The sequence below is a fragment of the Gorilla gorilla genome, chromosome 13 (assembly GCF_029281585.2).
Source record: "Gorilla gorilla gorilla isolate KB3781 chromosome 13, NHGRI_mGorGor1-v2.1_pri, whole genome shotgun sequence".
Classification (NCBI taxonomy): domain Eukaryota; kingdom Metazoa; phylum Chordata; class Mammalia; order Primates; family Hominidae; genus Gorilla; species Gorilla gorilla.
This window is the reverse complement of record NC_073237.2, coordinates 127,436,365-127,457,903: the sequence shown is the minus strand read 5'-3', so window position 1 is coordinate 127,457,903 and position 21,539 is coordinate 127,436,365. Positions and strand designations below refer to the sequence as shown.

Below are 21,539 nucleotides of genomic sequence, written 5' to 3'. Positions count from 1 at the left end.
CAGAGGTGCAATCTTGGCTCACTGCAGCCTCTGTCTCCCAGGTTCAAGTGATTCTTCTGCCTTAGCCTGTCCAGTAGCTGGGGTTACAGGCACGCACCACCACACCTGGCTAATTTTTGTATTTTTAGTAGAGACAAGGTTTCACTACGTTGGCCCAGGTGGTCTCAAACTCCTGACCTCAGGTGATCCACCCGCCTCGGCCTCCCAAAGTGCTGTGATTACAGGCGTGAGCCACCGTGCCCAGCCTCCAGCTTCTATAATAGATCCTCCCGACCCCACACGGAGCTCTGAGACAACTGAGCTGACCAGAGCTCCCGGGGAAGTCAGCAAGGCCAGGTACGGGGCTGTATCTGCGCCAACTTGCTGCACGGTGGCCAACACGCTTTCCGCTTCAGGCAGCACCTCTGCCACAGCCATCCTCAGTGCTTTCTGGGCCGCCTGGACCTCCTGGTACCTGGGAGGAAACAGAGGCCATGGAGCTGGGTGCAGAACTAGCCCTCCCTGTCCCTGTCTGGGTCCCAGGCTGGAGCCACTGGTTTGCAAAGGCCTCTGCCAACTTCCCAGGCAGAACAGCTCTCTGCGGGGTCGGTACAGCTGCCTCGGAAAGTGGCTGCTTCTCTGAAGCTTTCAGATGAGCCAGACGGGCTGTGAAAGGGCCACATTCTTGTTTCTGCATCATTCAGCTCAGCCACACTTTGCTGAAAGGGCTCTGCTTGGTTTCCACTCAAGAATCACATGTTTGCAAATGTTTGGCTCTTCTGGGTGAATGGCGAAGAGGAAAATGCCCGGTGAAGTGGGGAGCACAGTGGCCCCGGTCCTGGTCCTGGCTCGGCCATGCCCTTTCCAGAGACCTTGGGCACGTCCTCACCACTGATGAATGGAGAGCCCTGGGCTGCAGAATCCCTGTGGGCCCTTTTGCCCTGACGGGCCTGTGGTCTATAACCAATCAGCTAGGATGGGTTTTCTGTCCTGACCAGCTGTCCACATCCTGTCCCACCCATTCCTCCTCGACAAGGGCATCACTGGGGTGGAGACCTCTGGCTTCCCTTCCATCCCTTACTCCTCCTTAGAGAGCCATCGCTCTGCCCCTGGGGTGGGTCATGTGACCTCCCCCAGCCATGGTGACTGGCTCAGGGCTGGACACCTGATCTAAGCGGAGCCAATCCCATTCTCGTTTAGGAATGTCTCGTTTAGGAATGTCAAGGGGCTCAGCAAGATGCTGGGGAGTCTCCATGAACCTTTAAACTGAGAGGGACAGAAGGGGTCACCAAAGCAGAAAAGCAGAGCCAGCTGTCTGCAGAGGCAGAGAAAGAAGCTGGTGCCTCAGAGGAGCTCAGAGGAGCTGCCCTGGGCTGGGGCGCCAGGGCCAGGGGGGTCAGGGAATGCGGCAGAAGGAGAGCAAGGGATCTGTTGCTCTGGGTTCCAGTTCTTGTCCCTTCTCTTGAAGAGGCTGAGTTACATCCCCCCAGGCAAATGTGGGTTACTGTGAATCACCACCGAGTGGGCCCAAGACCCTGTGGCCCCACTCCGAGGAGGATGCAGACCCAAGACACCCCAAGACACCAACGACAAAGAACATCGGGACTCAAGGGAGCTGGCTCTGGAACCAGCAGCCTCTGGCTAGGCCCTGTTGGCTCCAGGAGGCCAACCCCAAAGTTTCTACTCACACCTGGGAGGCCTCACCTGTCCTCCAGGTCCTGCTGGGTCTCTAGGGTCACCCTTCCCTCCAGCAGATTCCAGAGAAGCGCGTAGCTGGTGTTGGAGGCGAGCAGGGCCCTCCAAGCAGTGGCTGCGATCTTGGTGGCGGTGTCTCTGTGGCTGTGTGAGGACACCCACCTGAGCATTACCAAGGGCTCGCAGGGAAGGGGCCCAGGACCAGAACTACGCCCCCTACTACACAGGCCTCCTGCTGCCCCAAACAGAGGACAGCCACAAAGACAGGTACGCCTTTTCCACCTTTCTGTGTTACACACTTCAAGGACTGACAGGAAAGGTACTCCATGCCCTGTTTCTGTTATACAGAGACATAGAGTTTGTGTCTGTTGTCCTGACATAAGGATTAATAGGACTTTTTTTTTTTTTGAGACAGAGTCTCACTCTATTGCCCAGGCTAGAGTGCAGTGGTGTGATCTCAGCTCACTGCAACCTCCCCTCCTGGGCTCAAGTGATTCTCCTACCTCAGCCTCCCGAGTAGGTGGGATTACAAGTGTGCACCAGTTAATTTTTGTATTTTAGTAGAGACAGGGTCTCACCACATTGGCCAGGCTGGTCTCGACCTCCTGTCCTCAGGTGATCCACCCACCTCGGCCTCCCAAAGTGCTGGGATTACAGGCGTGAGCCACCACACCCAGCCAGTGCCTTATTTTCTTCTTTTTAAGAGATGGAGTCTTACACTGTTGTCCAGGTTGGAGTGCAGTGGTGCCATCACAGCTCACTGCAACCTCAAACTCCTAGGCTCAAGGGATCCTCTCGCCTCAGCCTTCCAAGTAGCTAGGACTACAGGTGTGTGCCACCATGCCTGGCTAATTTTTAAAATTATTTTTGTAGCGATGGGGGTTTCACCATCTTGCCCAAGCTGGTCTGTAACTCCTTGCCTCAAACGATCCTCATGCCTCAGCCTCCCAAAGTGCTGGGAATACAGGTGTGAGCCACTGTGCCTGGCCAATAGGACCTTTTATCACACGTGAAAGCATCTCCGTTTGGACAATAAATTGTACAGTCACCCCAATATAGACAGCATAGAAGAGAGTGGTCACGACAGCCTGGGTTTGAATCCTGGCTTTATTGCTTCCAAGCTGTGTGTCCTCAGGGAATTCCTTAACTTCTCTGAATGTTTTCTTATTTGTAAAATGAGTCTAAGGTCCCTGGAGCGTAGCTAAAGGAGAAAATTGTCACAGATCCTGTGTTTTTAGGATCTTAAGCTGCGTCTTTTTTTTTTTTTTTATTGAGATAGAGTCTCATTCTATTGCCCAGGCTGGAGTGCAGTGGTGTAATCTCAGCTCACTGCAACCTCCACCTCCCAGGTTCAAGCGATTCTCCTGCCTCGGCCTCCCAAATAGCTGGAATTACAGGTGTGTGCCACCATGCCTGGCTAATTTATGTACTTTCAGTGGAGATGGGGTTTTACCATGTTGGCCAGGCTGGTATTGAACTCCTGACCTCTAGTGATCCACCTGTCTCAGCCTCCCAAAGTGCTGGGATTACAGGCGTGAGCCACCACACCCAGCCTTAAGCTGCTCCTTAAAGGCAGTGGATGAAACAACCCAAGTGTCTGTTCAAACAGATGACGGATAAACAACATGTGGCATTTCCATACAATGGGATATTATTCAACTGTAAGAGGAGTGAAGCACCCACCCATGCCACAATGTGGATGAGCCTTGAAAACACTGTGCTGGCCGGGCACGGTGGCTCACGCCTGTAGTCCCAGCACTTTGGGAGGCCAAGGCGGGCGGATCACAAGGTCAGGAGATCGAGACCATCCTGGCTAACACAGTGAAACCCCCATCTCTAATAAAAATACAAAAAAATTAGCTGGGCATGTTGGCAGGCACCTGTAGTCCTAGCTACTTGGGAGGCTGAGGCAGGAGAATGGCATGAACCCGGGAAGTGGAGCTTGCAGTGAGCCGAGAATGCGCCGCTGCACTCCAGCCTGGGGGACAGAGCAAGACTCCATCTCAAAAAAAAAAAAAAAAAAAAAAGAAAAAGAAAAAAAAGAAAACACTGTGCAAAGCAGCCAGTTGTAAAAGGCAACACATTGTCTGATTCCACTTCTATGAAACACCCAGAATAGGCAAATCTATAGAGACAGAAAGTAGAATAGTGGTTCCAGGGTCTGGGGAGGTAAGGAGAAATGGGGACTGATGGCAGATGGGTCCAGGGTTTTGTTTTTGGGATGATGAAAATCCTAAAACTGGTTGTGGTGATGGCTTTGCAACCCTGAGAATATAGGGAAACCACTGAATTATACAGTGAGACAGAGTCTCATTCTATTGCTCAGGCTGGAGTGCAATGGGCAAAGGCCTCTGTATAGTGTGAACTATACCCCCAATATAATAACTTGTATATTACACAACTCTCACAAAGAGAAAGCCGGCAGATGCTCTCTGATGCCTTCAGTCCACCAAGCTTTGCCCCTAACATCTCTGGACTTATACCCACCTTGCCTGCCCCTCCCCATACTGGTGACACTGCCTCCATCAGACAGCTCTTGTAATATCTGATCCCAACTTCTGGGTGGGGGCAACTGTGGGGCTGACTCTGACCCTGGAACCCCCAGGAGAAGGGCCAGGTGTAAGCTCACCATGTCTAGGGACTTACCTCCTGGCGAGGGCACGGGCCTCTGTGGCCAGGTGGCTCCATTTGGTTGGCTGACTGGGACCTTCCTGAGGAATCTCCTGTAGAAAGAAGAGGAAGAGGAGGAAACTGACGGCCTGTCCCCAAAGGGTAAGGGCCACATCTGGTCCAATTGTGAGGCAGAACTGGATGGCACCGGTCTTTTTATAAATGCACAAAGCTGGCCACAACATCGGCATCCAGTGAGTGGAGTCCTAGGATGCAGAAACACCAATAAGGATGCTGCCCACCACTTACTGCGCATTCAGTCTCCTCGGAACATGCCTCGCCCTTTGCAAACGTCCTCTCGCTGAATCCGCGGAGGAGGCACTGTGTGATCCCCACTTTGCAGATGAAATTGAGCCTCCCAAAGTGGGGAGTCATACCCAAGGTCACCAGGTCAATGGGAGGGCTGGGGCAGGGACCAATGCCCAGGTTTGGTGTGTTCGGGTAGGGGGGTCCCCTGGGATACCAGAGACGCAAGAATGGCAGCTGCATGCAGAATCTCCTCTTCCGAGGACTCCAGCACTGCCTCCAGGTCTGCCAGCTGGGTGCAGGTCTTCTGGGATCCGGCCTGGGCACAGCGGGCACCCTTGTTCAGCCTCTGCAGCTGCTCCCGGGCGGCCTTCACAGCACCCTTGAGGCCCATCATCTGCTCCAGGAAGGCTTCCCGAGCCCCTATGGGAAGCCCACAGCCCAGGGGTCACAAAGTGGTGGAGATGTCACACAAAAGCCCCCACTCCCAGGGGTCCCCTTCTGTGGCCTCCATTCCCCAGGCATCAGCAGCCCTGAGCACCAACAGGTAGTCCCAAAGGCAGAGTCCCCCCATTTTCCAGGTGCAGGCCGAGGCCCAGAGAAGGCAAACATGACCTGAGGTCCTACCCACAGCAAGTCAGTCATACACAGGGACCGGGAGAGACCCAGGCCTTCTGGAGCCACACAAGCAATTCTGGACCCTTCAAATCAGCTCTGATTCACAATGTGGCTCACATGTGGGCATTTTAAGACATGGTATCTGATAGCCCCTATTTCCACAGTGAGTCCTGCTAACAGGTTCTCAGTTCACCTCTGTCTGGCTGCTAAAGGAGTGTGGCATTTACACATATAAAACTTCACAAAGTAATCCAATCCATTTCCGTGCCATTTCCAGGTCCTCCCTCCCTCCCTGCTTCCATTCATAGAAACAAGGTCTTGCTGTGTTGCCGGGACTGATCTCAAACTCCTGGGCTCAGGCAATCCTCCTGTCTTGGCTCCCAAAGTGCTGGGATTACAGGAACGAGCCACCACACCTGGCCCTCCTTCTTTTTTCTTATTTACTCATTTATTAAGATTTTCTATGTGCTGAGCACTGTGCTGGCCTATGGCAGTGAGCAAAACGGCCAAGAATCAAGACAGCAAGACCCTCCCAGTCCAGCCTCTGAAGCAGCGCCTCATGACACCCTTGTGGAGGGAGTGAATAAATGAATGAGCCCAGCCCCATCCTCACTGAGCTTAGAGTCTGAGTAGGGCAGAGGCATGGTGACAAGGACTGATATTAATAAAGTTACAGGTGGGCTAGGGACATGGAAGGAGAGACCCATGGCAACAGGGCTGTTTTGGGAGGGCCCCCAAAGCATCCAACGACACCAGACTGCAGGCGCTGGGGGCCTCCCCTTGCCTCCCACCCTCCCACTCTGCACTCCCGCTGTACCTGGAGGCAGGTGATGGCCCTGGTAGACGTCCCCCCTTGGGGCCTCTCCCAGCAGAATGTCTAGTGGTCCCCAGGGACTGCCACAGTTGGACCCTTGCAGCCACCCCTCCGTCAAAGTCAGTCTGGCCTTCAGCTTGGCTGCCTGGAGAGGACAGGAAGAAAAGGTGTATGAGGCTGGTGGCATGGAGGTCCTGCCCAGACACTCCCCGCTGGCTTCTACCCTGCCACTCTCCCTGGGGGTTCCCTTCTCCAAATCCTCCCCTGGGCCTCAGCGCTAAGGGTATGCCACACCTCTGAGAGCCAATCCTGCCCACCCCATGGTAGCTGTCCCTTCCCCTCCCATCCTCACGGCACCTGCTGACACCGCTGACCACACTGCTGTCCTACCTCGGAAGGTGGGGAGGAAGGGATAGGGAGGGATGCCCCACGAGGATTTCTGTCTGTCCTGTTCGCTGTGTTCCCAGGACACCACATGGAGAAAGCACACTATGGACACTGGCTGAATGTGCTATGAACATCCCCTAGCCCCGTCTTTTCATCAGACAAACAATAACTGCATTTACAGAACACTTCCTAGGAGCCAGTCTCAGCACAAATGCCTGCCACGTCCCAGCTTGATTCCCCCTGTCACCGCTTTAAGTGAAGTGGCAGGCACAGGTCCTGGGCCCTGTCCTCCATTCCCAAGTCCAAAATGTTCTGAAAAGCCACAAGGCATTCCATTCCTCACTCGAGAGCAAAACCTGACCTGAAATAAACCTGTTCTGAAAAAGGCTACTTGTGGTCTTCATTTACCCACTTCGTGGAAATAGTCGTCTGTTTTCTTGCATAAATATCACTGGGCTTGACTATGGGGGCTGCCCATTCACGGTGGGGGATTATGTGATATTCAGCACAGCATGCCATCTTTTTTTTTTTAGACAGAGTCTTGCTCTGTCACCCGGGCTGGAGTGCAGTGCAGTCATGATCTTGGCTCACTGCAACCTCTGCCTCCTGGGTTCAAGCAATTCTCCTGCCTCAACCTCCCGAGTAGCTGGGATTACAGGTGCGCGCCACCCCACCCGGCGAATTTTTGTATTTTTAGTAGAGACAGGGTTTTACCATGTTGTCCAGGCTGGTCTCAAACTCCTGACCTCATGATCTGCCCGCCTCAGCCTCCCAAAGTGCTGGGATTACAGGCGTGAGCCACAGCACCCGGCCTTCAGTGTATGCCATCTTATCTTTCTACAATGCCACACATTCTGAAAGCTGGCCCCACTGGTTTCTAGAAAAGGATTGCAGGCCTGAACTATCTCCAGTCTGGAGTAGGAAAGAGACAGAGGCTTACCAAGGCTGTTGCCTGCCCAGACACATGACAATGAATGGAGTTGGGGGAGGGGAACCCCAATGGTTAACCCTAGAGCTTGAACTCCGGACTTCTGCACCAGCCACCTTCCCATCAGAATCACCTCCTGTTAACCCTCTTTACCAAGGGGTCATCTGTGGTCTCATCCCCACCGAACCTGAGAGAGTGAGACCCCAGCCCGGCGTGGTGGGGAAAGGCAGGTGACAAGAGTCACATTTCCCCCATCCACCTAGAGCAGGGGAAGGGCCGAGGTGAGGGTCGAGCCAGGCTGGAACACGCCTGAAGTTGGGTGGGCACAGGGAGAAGGTGGGTGGTGGGCTTGCAAAGCCTGAGCACTGGGGGTAAGCAGGCAGTTCCTGGTGCCTGGCATAGAGCTGGCACTTGCTGGGGATACAGAATGAATGGAAAGGTGAGTGGGTCTGGGCCGACTCACCTCCTCCTTCACCAGGGCGTAGCAGGACGGACATTCCTGGCAGTGTGTGCCGTCTGCCGTGAGGAAGAAGTTGTCGTGGCAGCGGTCACATTTGTAGCCCTCGAAGCCAGGCCTGCACACGCATGTGCCGTTCTCGTGGCACTGGGCTGAGGCAGCGCCCAGTGGGGAGCACCTGCAGGCTAGAGGGGCCAGGGGCAGTGCGTGCTGAGTTCTGGGTGTTCCCAGAACGCCCTAGGTAGCATCAAAAAAATTCCTGGGCCATTCCCTGGAGATTCTGATTCAGAAGGTTGAAGGTGGCACAGAGCCTGGCTTATTCCAATGTTCCCTCGAGATCTGAGGACCAGCCAGGTTTAGGAACTGCCAATGCAGCCCAACTCTACAGGTGAGGAAACTGAGGCCCAGAGAGTGACATGATGGCCCCAGGCACACAGGCACTTAACAGCGCATCTGGGACTACATTCCTGGCCGGCATGAGGACACTGGCAGGCTGCAGAGGGCCAGAGACTTGGGCGAGGGTCACAAGCACAGCCCTGCACCCACTGCTCTGGGTCATGTGACCCTGCTGTCCCGGCCACTGCCACGGGAGCAACTCGCTCCATGCTTCCGGCTGCTCTCGGGACCCTGTGCCATGTCTGACGATCCTTTCCTGCTGCACCCATTTTCCCCATCAGTCATCTCTGCCCAGAGACCCTCGGGCCCCACCCTCAGGGCAGCCCGGGAAGGACCCAGACTCCTTACCCCAGCAGCCCTTGATGGAGAAGCCGAAGAAACCCAGCTGGCATCTGTCACAGGCCTGGCCTGTGACACCTGGGCGGCAGGTGCACTGTCCAGTCTTGGGATGGCACTGGTCCTCCTGGGAGCCCAGTGGGTGACACTTGCAGCTGTGATCAGGGAAGGAACTGGGTCTGAGGCAAGCTCAGGGCCACTCCTGGCCCAGCCTCTGCCGGCTGCAGCTGGCTGGGGCCTCAGATCACAGCCCTCTGCTGACAAGACCCCATCTCCTCTCGGTGCATGGCACAGCTTCCCCAGCTGTGCTCTGGAAAGCACAAGTTTCCCAGGATGCTCAGGGAGAAAAGAAGATAAAATAAGGCTACGGGGACAAACGTGTCTCGGGGAGACTATACCCCTCTGTTGGAAAGTCATGATGCAATCAGCATAGTAAGAGCTCTGAGAAGTCCTGCAAGGAAGAAACCTGTTTGCTCCACTTGGTGTTTCCCTGGAGTCCTCCTGTTCCCTAAGGACACTTGTCTAAGGTGCTACTGTGGCCAAAAGGCCACCCAGGGAGAGTGTCACTGAGAAGGGAATCAGAGACCAAACCAGCCACCTGCCTGCCTGGACACCCTTTAGGGCTGCTCTTGGCCTGCATCCTGGGCTGGCAGGACCATGAGTCCGATGCCAAGAGTCCATCCCTTTGCTCCCCTTCGGCAAAGGGCACAATGTGCCTGGCAGTGGGCCTAGGACAACACCTTCCAAACCAGGCCCCTCCCTGGGGCCTGCCTGATGCCTTCTTCCATCCTGGAGAGGTCCCCAGGGCACCGGCAGTCTCACCCTACCTACCTCCGGCAGCCCCTCCCAGGCTGGAGGTTGAAGAAGCCAGGGTAGCAGCGGCTGCAGTCCCGTGCAGTCACATGAGGCAGGCAGGAGCACTGGCCTGTCACTGGGTCGCAGGGCATCTGCTCACTGACCGAGCCCTGTGGGTGACAGCTGCAAGCTGGGGGCAGGAGCAGGAAGGGGTGTTGGGAACAATGCAGATTGTCTGTTCCACCTTTGGGGGTCCAACAGAGGCAGAGGAGATGGGGGAGCCTCCAGAGATGATACGGCACGTTCAGCCCAGATTCAGATGCCACTGCTGGAAAAAGGCTCCAGGGCCGAGCTCAAGCCTCAGCCCATTGACTATATCCTTAGAGGGACAGCCCAGGACGGTCATGGTAACAGACAATCCTTCTGAGCCTGCCCTGAGCCCTGGCAGGCTGCAGAGGGCCAGAGACTTGGGCGAGGGTCACAGGCACAGCCCTGCACCCACGGCTCTGGGTCCTGTGACCCTGCTCTCCCGGCCACTGCCAGGGGAGCATCTCACTCTGGGCCAGAGCGGTGTTTCCTGCAGGGGTTCCACAAAGCGAGAGTGAGCAGGAGCTGGCAGCTGCTGCGTGGGAAAGGGCTCCAAGCACATCAGTGTGGAGCAAAGGCTGAGCTTCCCTCCTGCAGGGCTCTGGGAGCCTCCCAGGGGCTGAGTGTTAACTGAGGTGATGCGGGGAGGCATGGCCGTGGAGACCCGGCGCAGGGCGATCACCGGGTCAGCCATACGTGCTGACTGCAGAGTGGGAGGTAAGCGCTAGACAATCCAGGCTTCGGATCAGAGTTTATAAGATCTCCCGGCTGAAAGAGACCCGGGAGAGGGGCAAACCCTTGTGCTTTCTGGACATGGAGACAGGGAAGGGGAGTGACCTGCCTGAGGCTGGACAGCCTTGCAGAGGGGCCAGCTGGTTCTGGTGGGTTCCTCAGCCACCCCTTCTGGGTCCTGAGCCAGGGCAGAAGAGAACGGGCCCGCCATGCGCCACCCGGGGGTATGGAGGTAGGTACTCACGCATGCATTTGTCTGCGGGTCGAGGGGCCAGGGCGCTCCCGTAGAAGCCTTCCTGACAGTGCTCACAGTGGTCACCCGTGGTGTTGTGCAGGCAGTGCAGGCAGTGGCCAGACAGGGGGTCACAGTTGCCCACGGCATTGGGGTCCACGTTCCCGCTGCACTGGCACTGGTGGCAGGGCTGGGGGTGCCCAGAGAGCCCCAGCGGGTCCCCAAAAAAGCCATCGTCACAGACCTCACAGCGCCGCCCTGTGTGTAGAGGGAGCACGTGTGGGGAACACAGCTGGCTGGGCCCACCAGGGATGAGGGTGGGTGTGAAGCAGAGCAAGCGTCCCTCCACCTTCCCCGGAGCAGCACGGGCTTGGGCAGGAGGACCTGGGACCGGCCCCCAGTGGCTGCCCACAGCTGTGTGGTCCTGAGCAAGCCACTGCGCCTCTAGGAGCTCAGGTTCCTCATCTCTAAAGCGGGGACAACAATGGCGGCTCCCCACAGGACTGTGGGGAGGATTCAGTGACATAATTTGTGAAAAGCGCTTAACATCCAGCCTGACATGTAGTAAGCACTCAGGAGTGGTGGCTATCATCACATATCTGTCCTCACACCCTTATCATCATCGTCACCATTATCTTCACCATCACCACTATCCTCAGCAGCACCTCAATCACCATGACCTTCTTCATCATCATCCTTATATTATTATTATTATTATTGAGATGGAGTCTCACTCTATCACCCAGGCTGGAGTGTAGTGTGGTACGATCTCGGCTCACTGCAACCTCCGCCTCCCGGGTTCAAGCAATTCTCCTGCCTCAGCCTCCCTAGTAGATGGGATTACAGGCACCCGCCACCATGCTTGGCTAATTTTTGTATTTTTAGTAGAGACGGGGTTTCACCATGTTGGCCCGGCTAGTCTCAAACTTCTGGACTTAAGTGATCTGCCTGCCTTGGCCTCCCAAAGTGTTGGAATTACAGGCGTGAGCCACCACAACCGGCTATTTTTATTTTTTTGAGATGCAGTCTCATTCTGTCACCCAGGCTGGAGTGCAGGGGTGCAATTTCAGCTCACTGCAACCTCTGCCTCTGGGGTTCAAGAGATTCTCCTGCCTCAGCCTCCCAAGTAGCTGGGACTACAGGTGTGTGCCACCATGCCTGGCTAATTTATTTGTATTATTAGTAGAGATGGGGTTTCGCCACGTTGGCCAGGCTGGTCTCGAACTCCTGACCTCAGGCCTCGCAAAGTTCTGGGATTACAGGCATGTGCCACTGTGCCTGACCTTCATCATCATCTTGACCATCATCTTCATCATCATCTTGACCACTAACCTCATCCTGCTCATCATCACCTTCCTCCATCATCATCATCTTGACCATTATTCTCATCATCACCTTCATCACCGTTGTCATCTTGACCATTATCTTCATCAACATCACCTTCTTGACCATTATCCTCATCATCACCCGTGATCACGTGTGGTGGTGTGTAGCCAGTGCAGGCAGTGGCCAGACACGGGTCACAGTTGCCTACAGCATTGAGGTCCACATTCCCGCTGCACTGGCACAACTGTCATCGTCACCTTATCTTTATCATCACCTCATTGTCATCATTTTGATCATTATCCTCATTTTCTTCATCACTATTGTCTTGATCACTCTCTTCTTCCTCACCCTCTTCATTGTCACCATCCAATGTCAGTCACCTGCTTCTCCTCGTCCTTTTCCTCATCCCCCTCTTAGCTGAGTGCATTTTCCTTTGCAATCCCTGGCCCCTTTACCTTTTCTGTTTCTCATGTTTTCTGAACTTCCCTAGACTGTGCACTGCAGACTGCTGTCCTGCTTTCTGGGTTCGACCTGGGCTTTCTGGCTCATCTTCCAGCCTCCAGGTTACCTGTGAGCTGCAGAAGAGATGCTATGCGAGGGGGCTTTTGGAGGGTGGTTCTAGAGGTCTGCTCTGGACACAGATGGAGCATAAAAGAACATACTTGTTCCAAGTGCTTCACATGGTGTCAGCCACTCTTTGTAAACATGCCCATCTCTCTGCCTATATCTACATGAAACCAATGTCAGGCCCAAATAATAGCCATGGTCCCCTGGAGGTGACAAGAATACTGCCTTGCTTACATGATTTTTTCTTTTCTTTTCTTTTCTTTTTTTTTTAGATGGAGTCTTGTTCTGTTGCCCAGGCTGGAGCGCAATGGCACCATCTCGGCTCACCGCAACCCCCACCTACTGGGTTCAAGTGATTCTCCTGTTTCAGCCTCCCGAGTATCTGGGATTACAGGCTTGCGCCACCACACCCAGCTAATTTTTGTATTTTCACTAGAGACGGGTTCTTGTCATGTTGGCCATGCTGGTCTGGAACTCCTGACCTCAGGTGATCCGCCTGCCTTGGCTCAGCCTCCCAAAGTGCTGGGATTACAGGTGTAAGCCACCACGCCCGGCTGCTCACGTTTTTTTCACGTTCCTCTTGACATTTTTACACTGCTCCAACATTACAATGAGTATGTACATTTCTTTTTTTTTTTTTTTTTTTTTGGAGACGGAGTCTCACTCTTTCACCCAGGCTGGAGTGCAGTGGCGCGATCTCGGCTCACTGCAGGCTCCGCCCCCCGGGGTTCACGCCATTCTCCTGCCTCAGCCTCCCGCGTAGCTGGGACTACAGGCGCCCGCCACCTCGCCCGGCTAATTTTTTGTATTTTTACTAGAGACGGGGTTTCACCTTGTTAGCCAGGATGGTCTTGATCTCCTGACCTTGTGATCTGCCCGCCTCAGCCTCCCAAAGTGCTGGGATTACAGGCATGAGCCACTGCGCCCGGCCATGTACATTTATTTCTATTTTCATTTATTTTTATTTTTTATGAAGTTACTAAGTCAGTCAAGAGTATGTACTAATTTTATAATTAAAAAATAGCTGCTGCCATTGTGAAGAATAGTTGTGAGCTCCTTGTGTCCTCAAAAGTCATCGGTCTGTTGAAATGAAGTTAATGGTACTGGCTGGGCATGGTGGTTCATGCCTATAATCACAGCACTTTGGGAGGCTGAGGTGAGTGGATCACTTGAGGCCAGGAGTTTGAAAGCAGCCTGGTCAACATGGCAAAATCCCATCTCTACTAAAAATACAAACATTAGCCGTGCATGGTGGTGCATGCCTGTAATCCCAGCTACTCGGGAGGCTGAGGCAGGAGAATCGCTTGAACCTGGGAGGTGGAGGTTGCAGTGAGCTGAGATCACGCCACCGCACTCCAGCCTGGGGGACAGAGTGAGACTCTGTTTCCAAAGAAAAAAAAGTTAATAGTGCTAAGGGCAACCCTGAAAAGGAAAAGTCGGAACGGAACAGAAAGGAAAAGGCAAACTGGAACAGAATTCAAGGTCGAGGCTAGCACCTGCCTTGTGGATTCTAAAATAGAAATAAAATTAGACAGGAAAGGGGGAGATTGAAACTGATGATGATGAGTGAGCCCCATGGTTAAGTGGCCATTCACCTGGAACCAGGTGAGGACAGCTCATAGGGCAGGAGGCAGCTCTGGAGGTCCTGGGAAGGGCTGCAAGGGGCCAGGATGGCAGGCAGGAGTCTTCCCAGGACAAGTGAGCATCAGGACTTGACCTCGGTCAATCCTGACTCAGATGTCCAGGTGATCTCTCAGTGTGCTAGGCCCTCCCGGGGCCCAGAGGACACTGGTGTGGATAAGAAGGGCACTGGCAGAAGGTCCCAGGTCTAAAGTCCACTCCAGGTGTCCCTCCCTCCCAAGGGTGGTTCCCTCTGCACACAGCACTGCCTGCTCCCCTGAAATCCTCCCTCAAGTATGTCTCAGCCTGGGTCCACCTGAGCTTCTCTAACTGTCCACTCTCACTGGGTGGGCCTCGTGCATGTCTGCAGGCCAGGGGAGCCACAGTCGGGAGCTAGAAAATGTAAGGAAGATAATGAGAATGGAGGGACAGCATGGCGGCCAGTGGGATGCAGGGTCCCGCGGTGCAATCTCCATCCCTCGGTTCTTGAGCTCCCGGCTCTGGAGCCATCTGCCCTGCCCTGTTGGCTGTTGGCTGCCAGAGAGCTGCTTTCAGAACAGTCCCAGTGAAAGCACATGGCATTTGACAAATTGATTTAATGCAGCCACACGTACCAAAAGCAAAATCAGATGTCTAGGAATCTTAAAAACACTACACTGCATGAAACAAGCCAGATCCAAAAGAACAAATACTGTATGGTTCCATTTAAATGGAATACTGGGAGCAGTCAAATTCATAGAGACAGAGAGGAGAACAGCTGTTATCAGGGGCTGGAGGGAGGAAGGGCTATTCAACAATCCTTTTTTTTTTTTTTTTTTTTTAATTTTTTTGAGATGGAGTCTTGCTCTGTCACCCAGGCTGGAGTGCAGTGGCACGCTCTTGGCTCACTGCAAACTCCGCCTCCTGGGTTCAAGCAATTCTCCTATCTCAGCCTCCCGAGTAGCTGGGATTACAGGTGCCTGCCACCACTCCTGGCTAATTTTTGTATTTTTAGTAGAGACGAGATTTTGCCACGTTGGCCAGGCTAGTCTCAGACTCCTGACCGCAGGTGATCCGCCCACCTCAGCTTCGCAAAGTGCTGAGATTACAGGCATGAGCCACTGCGCCTGGCCTCAACAACACATTTGATGGGTTCGGTTTCTGTCTGGGATGATGATAAAGTTCTAGAGACGGATGAGTGACAGCTGCACAGCATTGCAAATTGTACTTCCTGACATTGAGTTATACACTTAGAAATGGTTAAAATGGCAATTTTACGTTATATATATTTTACCATAATAAAAATTACTATTGTAACATGCCAAAAGTCATTGAATTATACTTTATTTTTGAGACAGAGTTTCACTCTTGTTGCCCCGGCTGGAGTGCAGTGGCGTGATCTTGGCTCACTGCAACCTCTGCCTCCTGGGTTCATGCGATTCTCCTGCCTCAGCCTCCCGAGTAACTGGGACTACAGGTGCATGCCACCAAGCCTGGCTAATTTTTCGTATTTTTAGTAGAGACGGGTTTCACCGTGTTAGCCAGGATGGTCTCAAACTCCTGACCTTGTGATCCACCTGCTTCGGCCTCCCAAAGTGCTGGGATTACAGGCATGAGTCACCATGCTTGGCCTGTACTTTATTTAAAAAAAAATTTTTTTTTGGATATAGGGTCTGGCTCTGTCACCCAGGCTGGAGTGCAGTGGTGAAATCTCGGCACACTGCAGCCTCCGCCTCCCGGGCTCAAACCATCCTCCCACCTCAGCCTCCAGAGTATCTGGGACCACAGGTGCATGCCACCACACCCAGCTAATTTTTGTGTTTTTTTAGAGATGGGAGTCTCACTATGTTGCCCAGGCTGGTCTTGAACTCCTGGACTGAAGTGATCTGCCCACCTTGGCTTCCCAAAGTGGTGAGATTACAGGCATGAGCCACCACACACAGCCGAATTGTACGCTTTAAATGGGTGAACTGTCAGGTATATGAATAGTATCTCAATAAAGCTGCTTTTTAAAAAAAAATCAGAGTCGAGGATGTCTGAGTCCAGAGCAGGAAAGAATACAAGGAGCCTGGGAAGAAGGGTGGGCATAGGTGGTTCTGCTTTGCACATTACCTACCTGATGACATTTTTTAAAGGCTAGAAGTTTAAGCGAGGTTTTCCACCTTAGCTGTGTAACAGAATCACCCAGGGAACTTGTTCAGCTATCACTAACCCAGGCTCTAAGGGGCCAGAGACCAGATACGGGTATTTTCAAATAGCCCAAATTCTCAATGGCCCAAATTCTGCTGGCAATGTGCGGCAGCCTGGGGCTCTGGCTATGGGGCTAAGGGATTCCGTGTCCTCAGAGGTCATGCCTGCTGCCCGTAAGCTGGGCTCTCCCTCACCTGCCACACCCTAAACCCAGGGCCCTAACCCTGGAGCCCAGGGCAGAGTCACAGCGCCGGGGCTTGGCCCTCCTCGGGGCAGGGCTCCGGGGCAGGAGTCACTCACCTCTCTGGCCCGGGGGGCAGTGGGTGCACACCACCTCCCCGCTCTCTGGGATGGTCGTACAGGCCGACTGGCCAGGGCAGGGACAGGGCTGGCAGTCGTCGGCTTGGCCCGCGAAAGGGTTGCCATAGAAACCTGGCAAACAGCGTTCACAGGATGGGCCCTCGGTATGGTGGCTGCAGACACAGATCCCTGAGGGGCAAGACAAGCACCCGTTTACCACTGTCAGAACCCAGAATGCCCAGAGAGGGTGGGCATCCCGGTGGGAGAGGTTAGGGAGCACATCCCGGGCAGAAGTGGGGTGGGGACCTTTCCCAGGCAGAGGCAGCAAGGCCTGGGGATTGAGGGTCCAGGCCTGGAGCTGGACCACCCGGTTCATGTCCACCACTTACTGCCTGTGCAAAGCTGGGCAAGTTGTCTGACACTCCCACACCTCAGTCTCCTCATCTGCAAAATGGGAACAACCACAGCACTGACTTCAAAGGGTTCTCGTCAGGGTCCAACAAGACCATGCATTCAAAGTACCTTGCACACTCTCTGGCACACATACTCATCGCTGCTGTTATTATTATTATTACTATTATTATTATTATTAATTGAGACAGAGTCTCACTCTGTCACCCAGGCTGGAGTGCAGTGGTGCAATTTGGCTCACTGCAACCTCCACTTCCCAGGTTCAAGTGATATTACTGCCTCAGCCTCCCAAGTAGCTGGGGTTACAGGCGTGCGTCACCACACCTGTCTAATTTTTGTATTTTTAGTAGAAATTGGGTTTCACCATGTTGGCCAGGCTGGTCTCAAACTCCTGACCTCAAGCGATTTGCCCGCCTCAGCCTTCCAAAGTTCTGGGATTACAGGTGTGAGCCACCGTGCCCGGCCAGCACTGTTATTATTTTGTATTCCGAAACCTCTCTCTGAACCAACAGGTGACATGGCTACCATTCGCTACACTGTTGTTTTCTTGATGCCAAGGGACCAAAAGGAAGAGCAACGTTTCCTAAGGGAGACACTGACCCAGAATTCTGGCCTTCACATGACTTTGCAAAGAGGCTCCCCTTTATGGGGTTTGGGATACACAAGGGATACCTAGTCTCAGGGGAGGGAACCCCTGTTCCTGCCCTCTGGCTCCTGATGATGGTGGATTCTGCAAACTCTTCTTCCCCAGGCCGACCACACCTGGCATCTGCTCAGAGCCTGGGGTGCTTGGGAAGGGAGGCCCGCTGCCAGGGACTGAGTGAGAAGCCTGGCTGAGAAGGGGTTAACCAAGACCACCACTTCCAGGAGGTCCCCAGGCAGCACCCCAGCAGCCAAGGCACAGGTGACCTGGGAGGAAGAGTGAGAACCAGGCCGCTCATGCATAGCAGGGCTGGCATCCAGGGGGAACTGTCCCAGCCTAGGCCCAGCACCCATAGGCTCATTCCTCCTCTCAGCCTAGGCAGCGGGGCTATACTGCCCGTTTCACAGATGAGGACTTGCCCAAGCTGAGCGGGAAGTTGTGGCAGGGCCAGAGGCTCTGTGGGGATGACAAACTGATCCCAGTCATGGGAGGACCCTGCTCCCTCCACAGGGGCTGCAGGAAGCACTGCAACAGGGAGGGATTATGTGGCCTTGTCTGGGCTCGATTATCGATGCCTGCCATGGACACAAGAAGACAGAGTGCCCTATGTGTGGCGTGTGGCGTGTGGCGTGTGGTTGTGCTTGCCCTCCCTGGCTAGGTCAGCTGATGTCTTTTTTTTGAGACAGAGTCCGCTCTGTCGCCCAGGCTGGAGTGCGGTGGCGCGATCTCGGCTCACTGCAACCTCCGCCTCCTGGGTTCAAGCAATTCACCTGCCTCAGCCTCCCAAGTAGATGGGATTACAGGCACCCGCCACCACGCCTGGCTAATTTTTTGTATTTTTTAGTAGAGATGGGGTTTCACCGTGTTAGCCAGGATGGTCTCGATCTCCTGACCGCGTGATCTGCCCACCTCGGCCTCCCAAAGTGCTGGGATTACAGGCTTGAGCCACTGTGCCCGGCCTTTTTTTATTTTTTTGAGATGGAGTCTTACTCTGTCGCCCAGGCCAGAGTGCAGCGGCACGATCCCCGCTCACTACAACCTCCATCTCCCAGGTTGAAGCAATTCTCATGCCTCAGCCTCCCAGGTAGCTGGGATTACAGGCACCTAACCACACCTGGCTAATTTTTGTATTTTTAGTAGAGACGGGGTTTCACCATGTTGGCCAGGCTGGTCTTGAACCCCCAACCTCAAGTGATCCACCTGCCTTGGCCTCCCAAAGTGCTGGGATTACAGGAATGAGCCCAAGTCTGGCCTCTTCTTTTTTTTTTCCTCTGGAGTCTTGCTCTTGTCACCCAGGCTGGAGTGCAATGGCGTGATTTCGGCTCTCTGCAACCTCTGCCTCCTGGGTTCAAGCGATTCTCCTGCCTCAGCCTCCCAAGCAGCTGGGATTACAGACGCCTGTCACCACACCCAGCTAATTTTTGTAGTTTTAGTAGAGACGGGGTTTCACCATGTTGGCCAGGCTGGTCTCAAACTCCTGACCTCAGGTGATCCACCCACCTCAGCTTCCCAAAGTGCTGGGATTACAGGTGTGAGCCACCACACCTGGCTACCATCTTTTCAGGAAGAAAAATGCCCAGCAGCCTTCTTCTCAGACAGCCCCCACCTGCTCTGGGGAGGCAGTAGGCGTCTAGGCATGAAGCCGTCAGTGTGGGAGTGGAGAGAGGCCTGAGTCCAGCCTTCTCAGGCACCTCCTGGCCATGTGACCTTGAGCAAGGCCAGGTCTGCTCCTATAGAAGTGGGGATCAGTGGGCCAGGTGTGGTGGCTCATGCCTGTAATCCCAGCACTTTGGGAGGCTGAAGCAGGAGGATCACTTGAAGTCAGAGGTTTGAGACCAGCCTCAACATGGTAAAACGCCATCTCTACTGAAAATATAAAAATTAGCTGAGCATGGTGACAGGCGTCTGTAATCCCAGCTACACAGGAGGCTAAGGTGGGAGGATCTCTTGAACCCAGCAGGAGGCTGCAGTGAGCCGAGACTGCACCACTGCACTCCAGCATAGGCAACAAAGCGAGACTCTGTCATCCCCCACAAAAAATAAAATAAAATATAAAACATAAAATAAAAAGAAGTGGGAATGAGTAGCCAGAAGTGACCAGGTCCCAGGAGTCCAGGCTGGAGGGAGGCACGGCTCTGCCACCTGCTGGCCATGCATCTGCACTGCAGCGTGGGGCCCTCACCTGTGAGATGGGACAGGAAGGGTCCCGGCCCCCGCAGGGATGTCTGCAGGAGTCAATGATGTAGTGTAGAGAAGGTGACTAGCACATGCAGGAGCCTGGTGACACTATTTTATTATTTCCCAAGTGTCCTGAAAAGTACAGACTTTCATTATCTGCGCTTCCCTAAGGCATTCCCAGTTAGCTATGGCTGAGCTCTTATGCAACCCAGGCCTGTTTTCAGAGCCTGAGCATCTCCTGACCACCATATGGCTTTGTGTAGAAACAGAGGCAGTGTATATACTGTCATTATCCCCACCTTACAGAAGAGGAAGCAGGCTCAGGGAGGGAAGTGACTTTCCCATGGCCACTAAGGGGTGAGGGTGGCAGGTCTGTGGTTCTGGGTTGGTGCCTATGAGCTGCTGTCACCTGTGTGACCTTCATGAGAACCCTCCTGCTGTCACCTCCCATGCTGGTGCCTCTGCCCTTCCTCACAGCACCCTCTGCATGTAAAGACCCCTGAGGTCTTTCCCTGGTCCTTCCTGGGAAAAGGGCCAGCCCAGGGAGAAGGTGGCGCGGACAGACGGCCCACAGAGCAGCTGGCTTATGGTTATCACCTGATACATACAAAGTCCTTGGCACAGAGCCTGAGGCTTCAACAAATTCCAGTAGTAACTTTTATTAAACTATGAGGTGCCCAGGCACTGAGCAGCACAGGAAAGCTCAGTGCCCGCACTGCCCCACAGCTTGGCCAACACCTCAATGCCTGTGCCAGGCTGGCCCTGTTCAGGTCAGTACTCATCCCGCTGTTTTGGGTATAACCCAGGTGCCTTCGGATGGGGTGCCAGGAGACTCACCTGTGTTGGGGTCACAGGTGCCATGCTGGTTACAGGTGCAGGGGACACAGCTGGCATAGGGACCCCCCTGTGGCATCTCCCTCTTGTATCCCGGAGCACAGGATTCACAGAACTGGCCCGTGTAGCCACTGGGACATGAACAAGTCTCCACCCAGGAGGCTGGCGGGGAAAGCCCTGGCCGGGCGGATGTGAGCCGGACCTCAGTCAGGAACACTGGACCTGCAGAGCGAGAAGGGAGAGAGGAAGAGAGGAGGCACAAGCTCCCCGCACATGCTTCCCCCCAAAACCTTCCTGTTCACATATGGACCAGGCCCATGTATATAAAGGCAGACTAGCAATCAATGATTTTTTTTTTTTGAGACAGATTCTCATTCTGTCACTCAGGCTAGAGTGCAGTGGTGCAATCATAGCTCTGCAGCCTCGACTCCCAGGCTCCAGTGATCCCACCATGTCACCCTCCCAAGTAGCTGCGACTACAGGCAAGACACCAAGCCCAGCTAATTTTTAAAATTTTTGTAGAGATGGGGTTTCTCCATGTTGCCCAGGCTGGTCTTGAACTCCTGGCCTCAAGTAATCCTCCTGCCTTGGCCTCCCAAAGTGCTGGGATTGCATGTGTGAGCCACTGTGCTGGTTGATTTTTATTTTTTTTTCAAATAGTCAATTCAAGGGTAAGGGAGATGATTCGGCAATTTTCAAGAAGAAATAGATATGGCTGAGAATTTTATGGAAAGATATCCATCCACAGGTTATTAAAGATATATAGACCTAAACAACGATGATACCATTCACACCTCTCAGACTGGTAACATTTTATAGATGAATTTTAGTGGAGGATGGGGTGTAGGAAACTCACCTGGGCTGCTCATAACCGAATGCTACATTTAGGCAAAGTTTAAGGTCTATTTCTAAGGTTTTAAGATTTTTCTTGTTGTTTTGTTTGTTTTTAAGAGAGACAGAATCTTGCTCTGTCACTCAGGCTGGAGTGCAGTGGTACAACCATAGCTCACTACAGCCTTGAACTTCTGGCCTCAAATGATCCTCCTGCCTCAGCCTCCCAAGTAGCTGAGACCAGAGGTGTGTGGCACCACACCCAGCTAATTTTTAAATTTTTTGTAG

At 53.7% G+C, this 21,539-nt stretch overlaps 1 protein-coding gene across 1 annotated transcript in view; it reads right to left on the bottom strand.

The window, feature by feature from the left end:
* Window positions 1-21,539, bottom strand: part of LAMC3 (laminin subunit gamma 3) — an 80,587-nt gene that overhangs the window by 14,394 nt on the left and 44,654 nt on the right. Inside the window, exons 12-22 of the mRNA XM_055351360.2 lie at window positions 20,424-20,642; window positions 16,355-16,543; window positions 10,385-10,630; window positions 9,358-9,511; window positions 8,539-8,681; window positions 7,801-7,979; window positions 6,026-6,167; window positions 4,808-5,013; window positions 4,321-4,397; window positions 1,684-1,818; window positions 307-454 (exon numbers count right to left, since the gene is read on the bottom strand). Of these exons, the coding sequence (XP_055207335.2) occupies window positions 307-454; window positions 1,684-1,818; window positions 4,321-4,397; window positions 4,808-5,013; window positions 6,026-6,167; window positions 7,801-7,979; window positions 8,539-8,681; window positions 9,358-9,511; window positions 10,385-10,630; window positions 16,355-16,543; window positions 20,424-20,642 (1,838 nt within the window). The remainder of the gene's footprint in view (window positions 1-306; window positions 455-1,683; window positions 1,819-4,320; window positions 4,398-4,807; window positions 5,014-6,025; window positions 6,168-7,800; window positions 7,980-8,538; window positions 8,682-9,357; window positions 9,512-10,384; window positions 10,631-16,354; window positions 16,544-20,423; window positions 20,643-21,539) is intronic.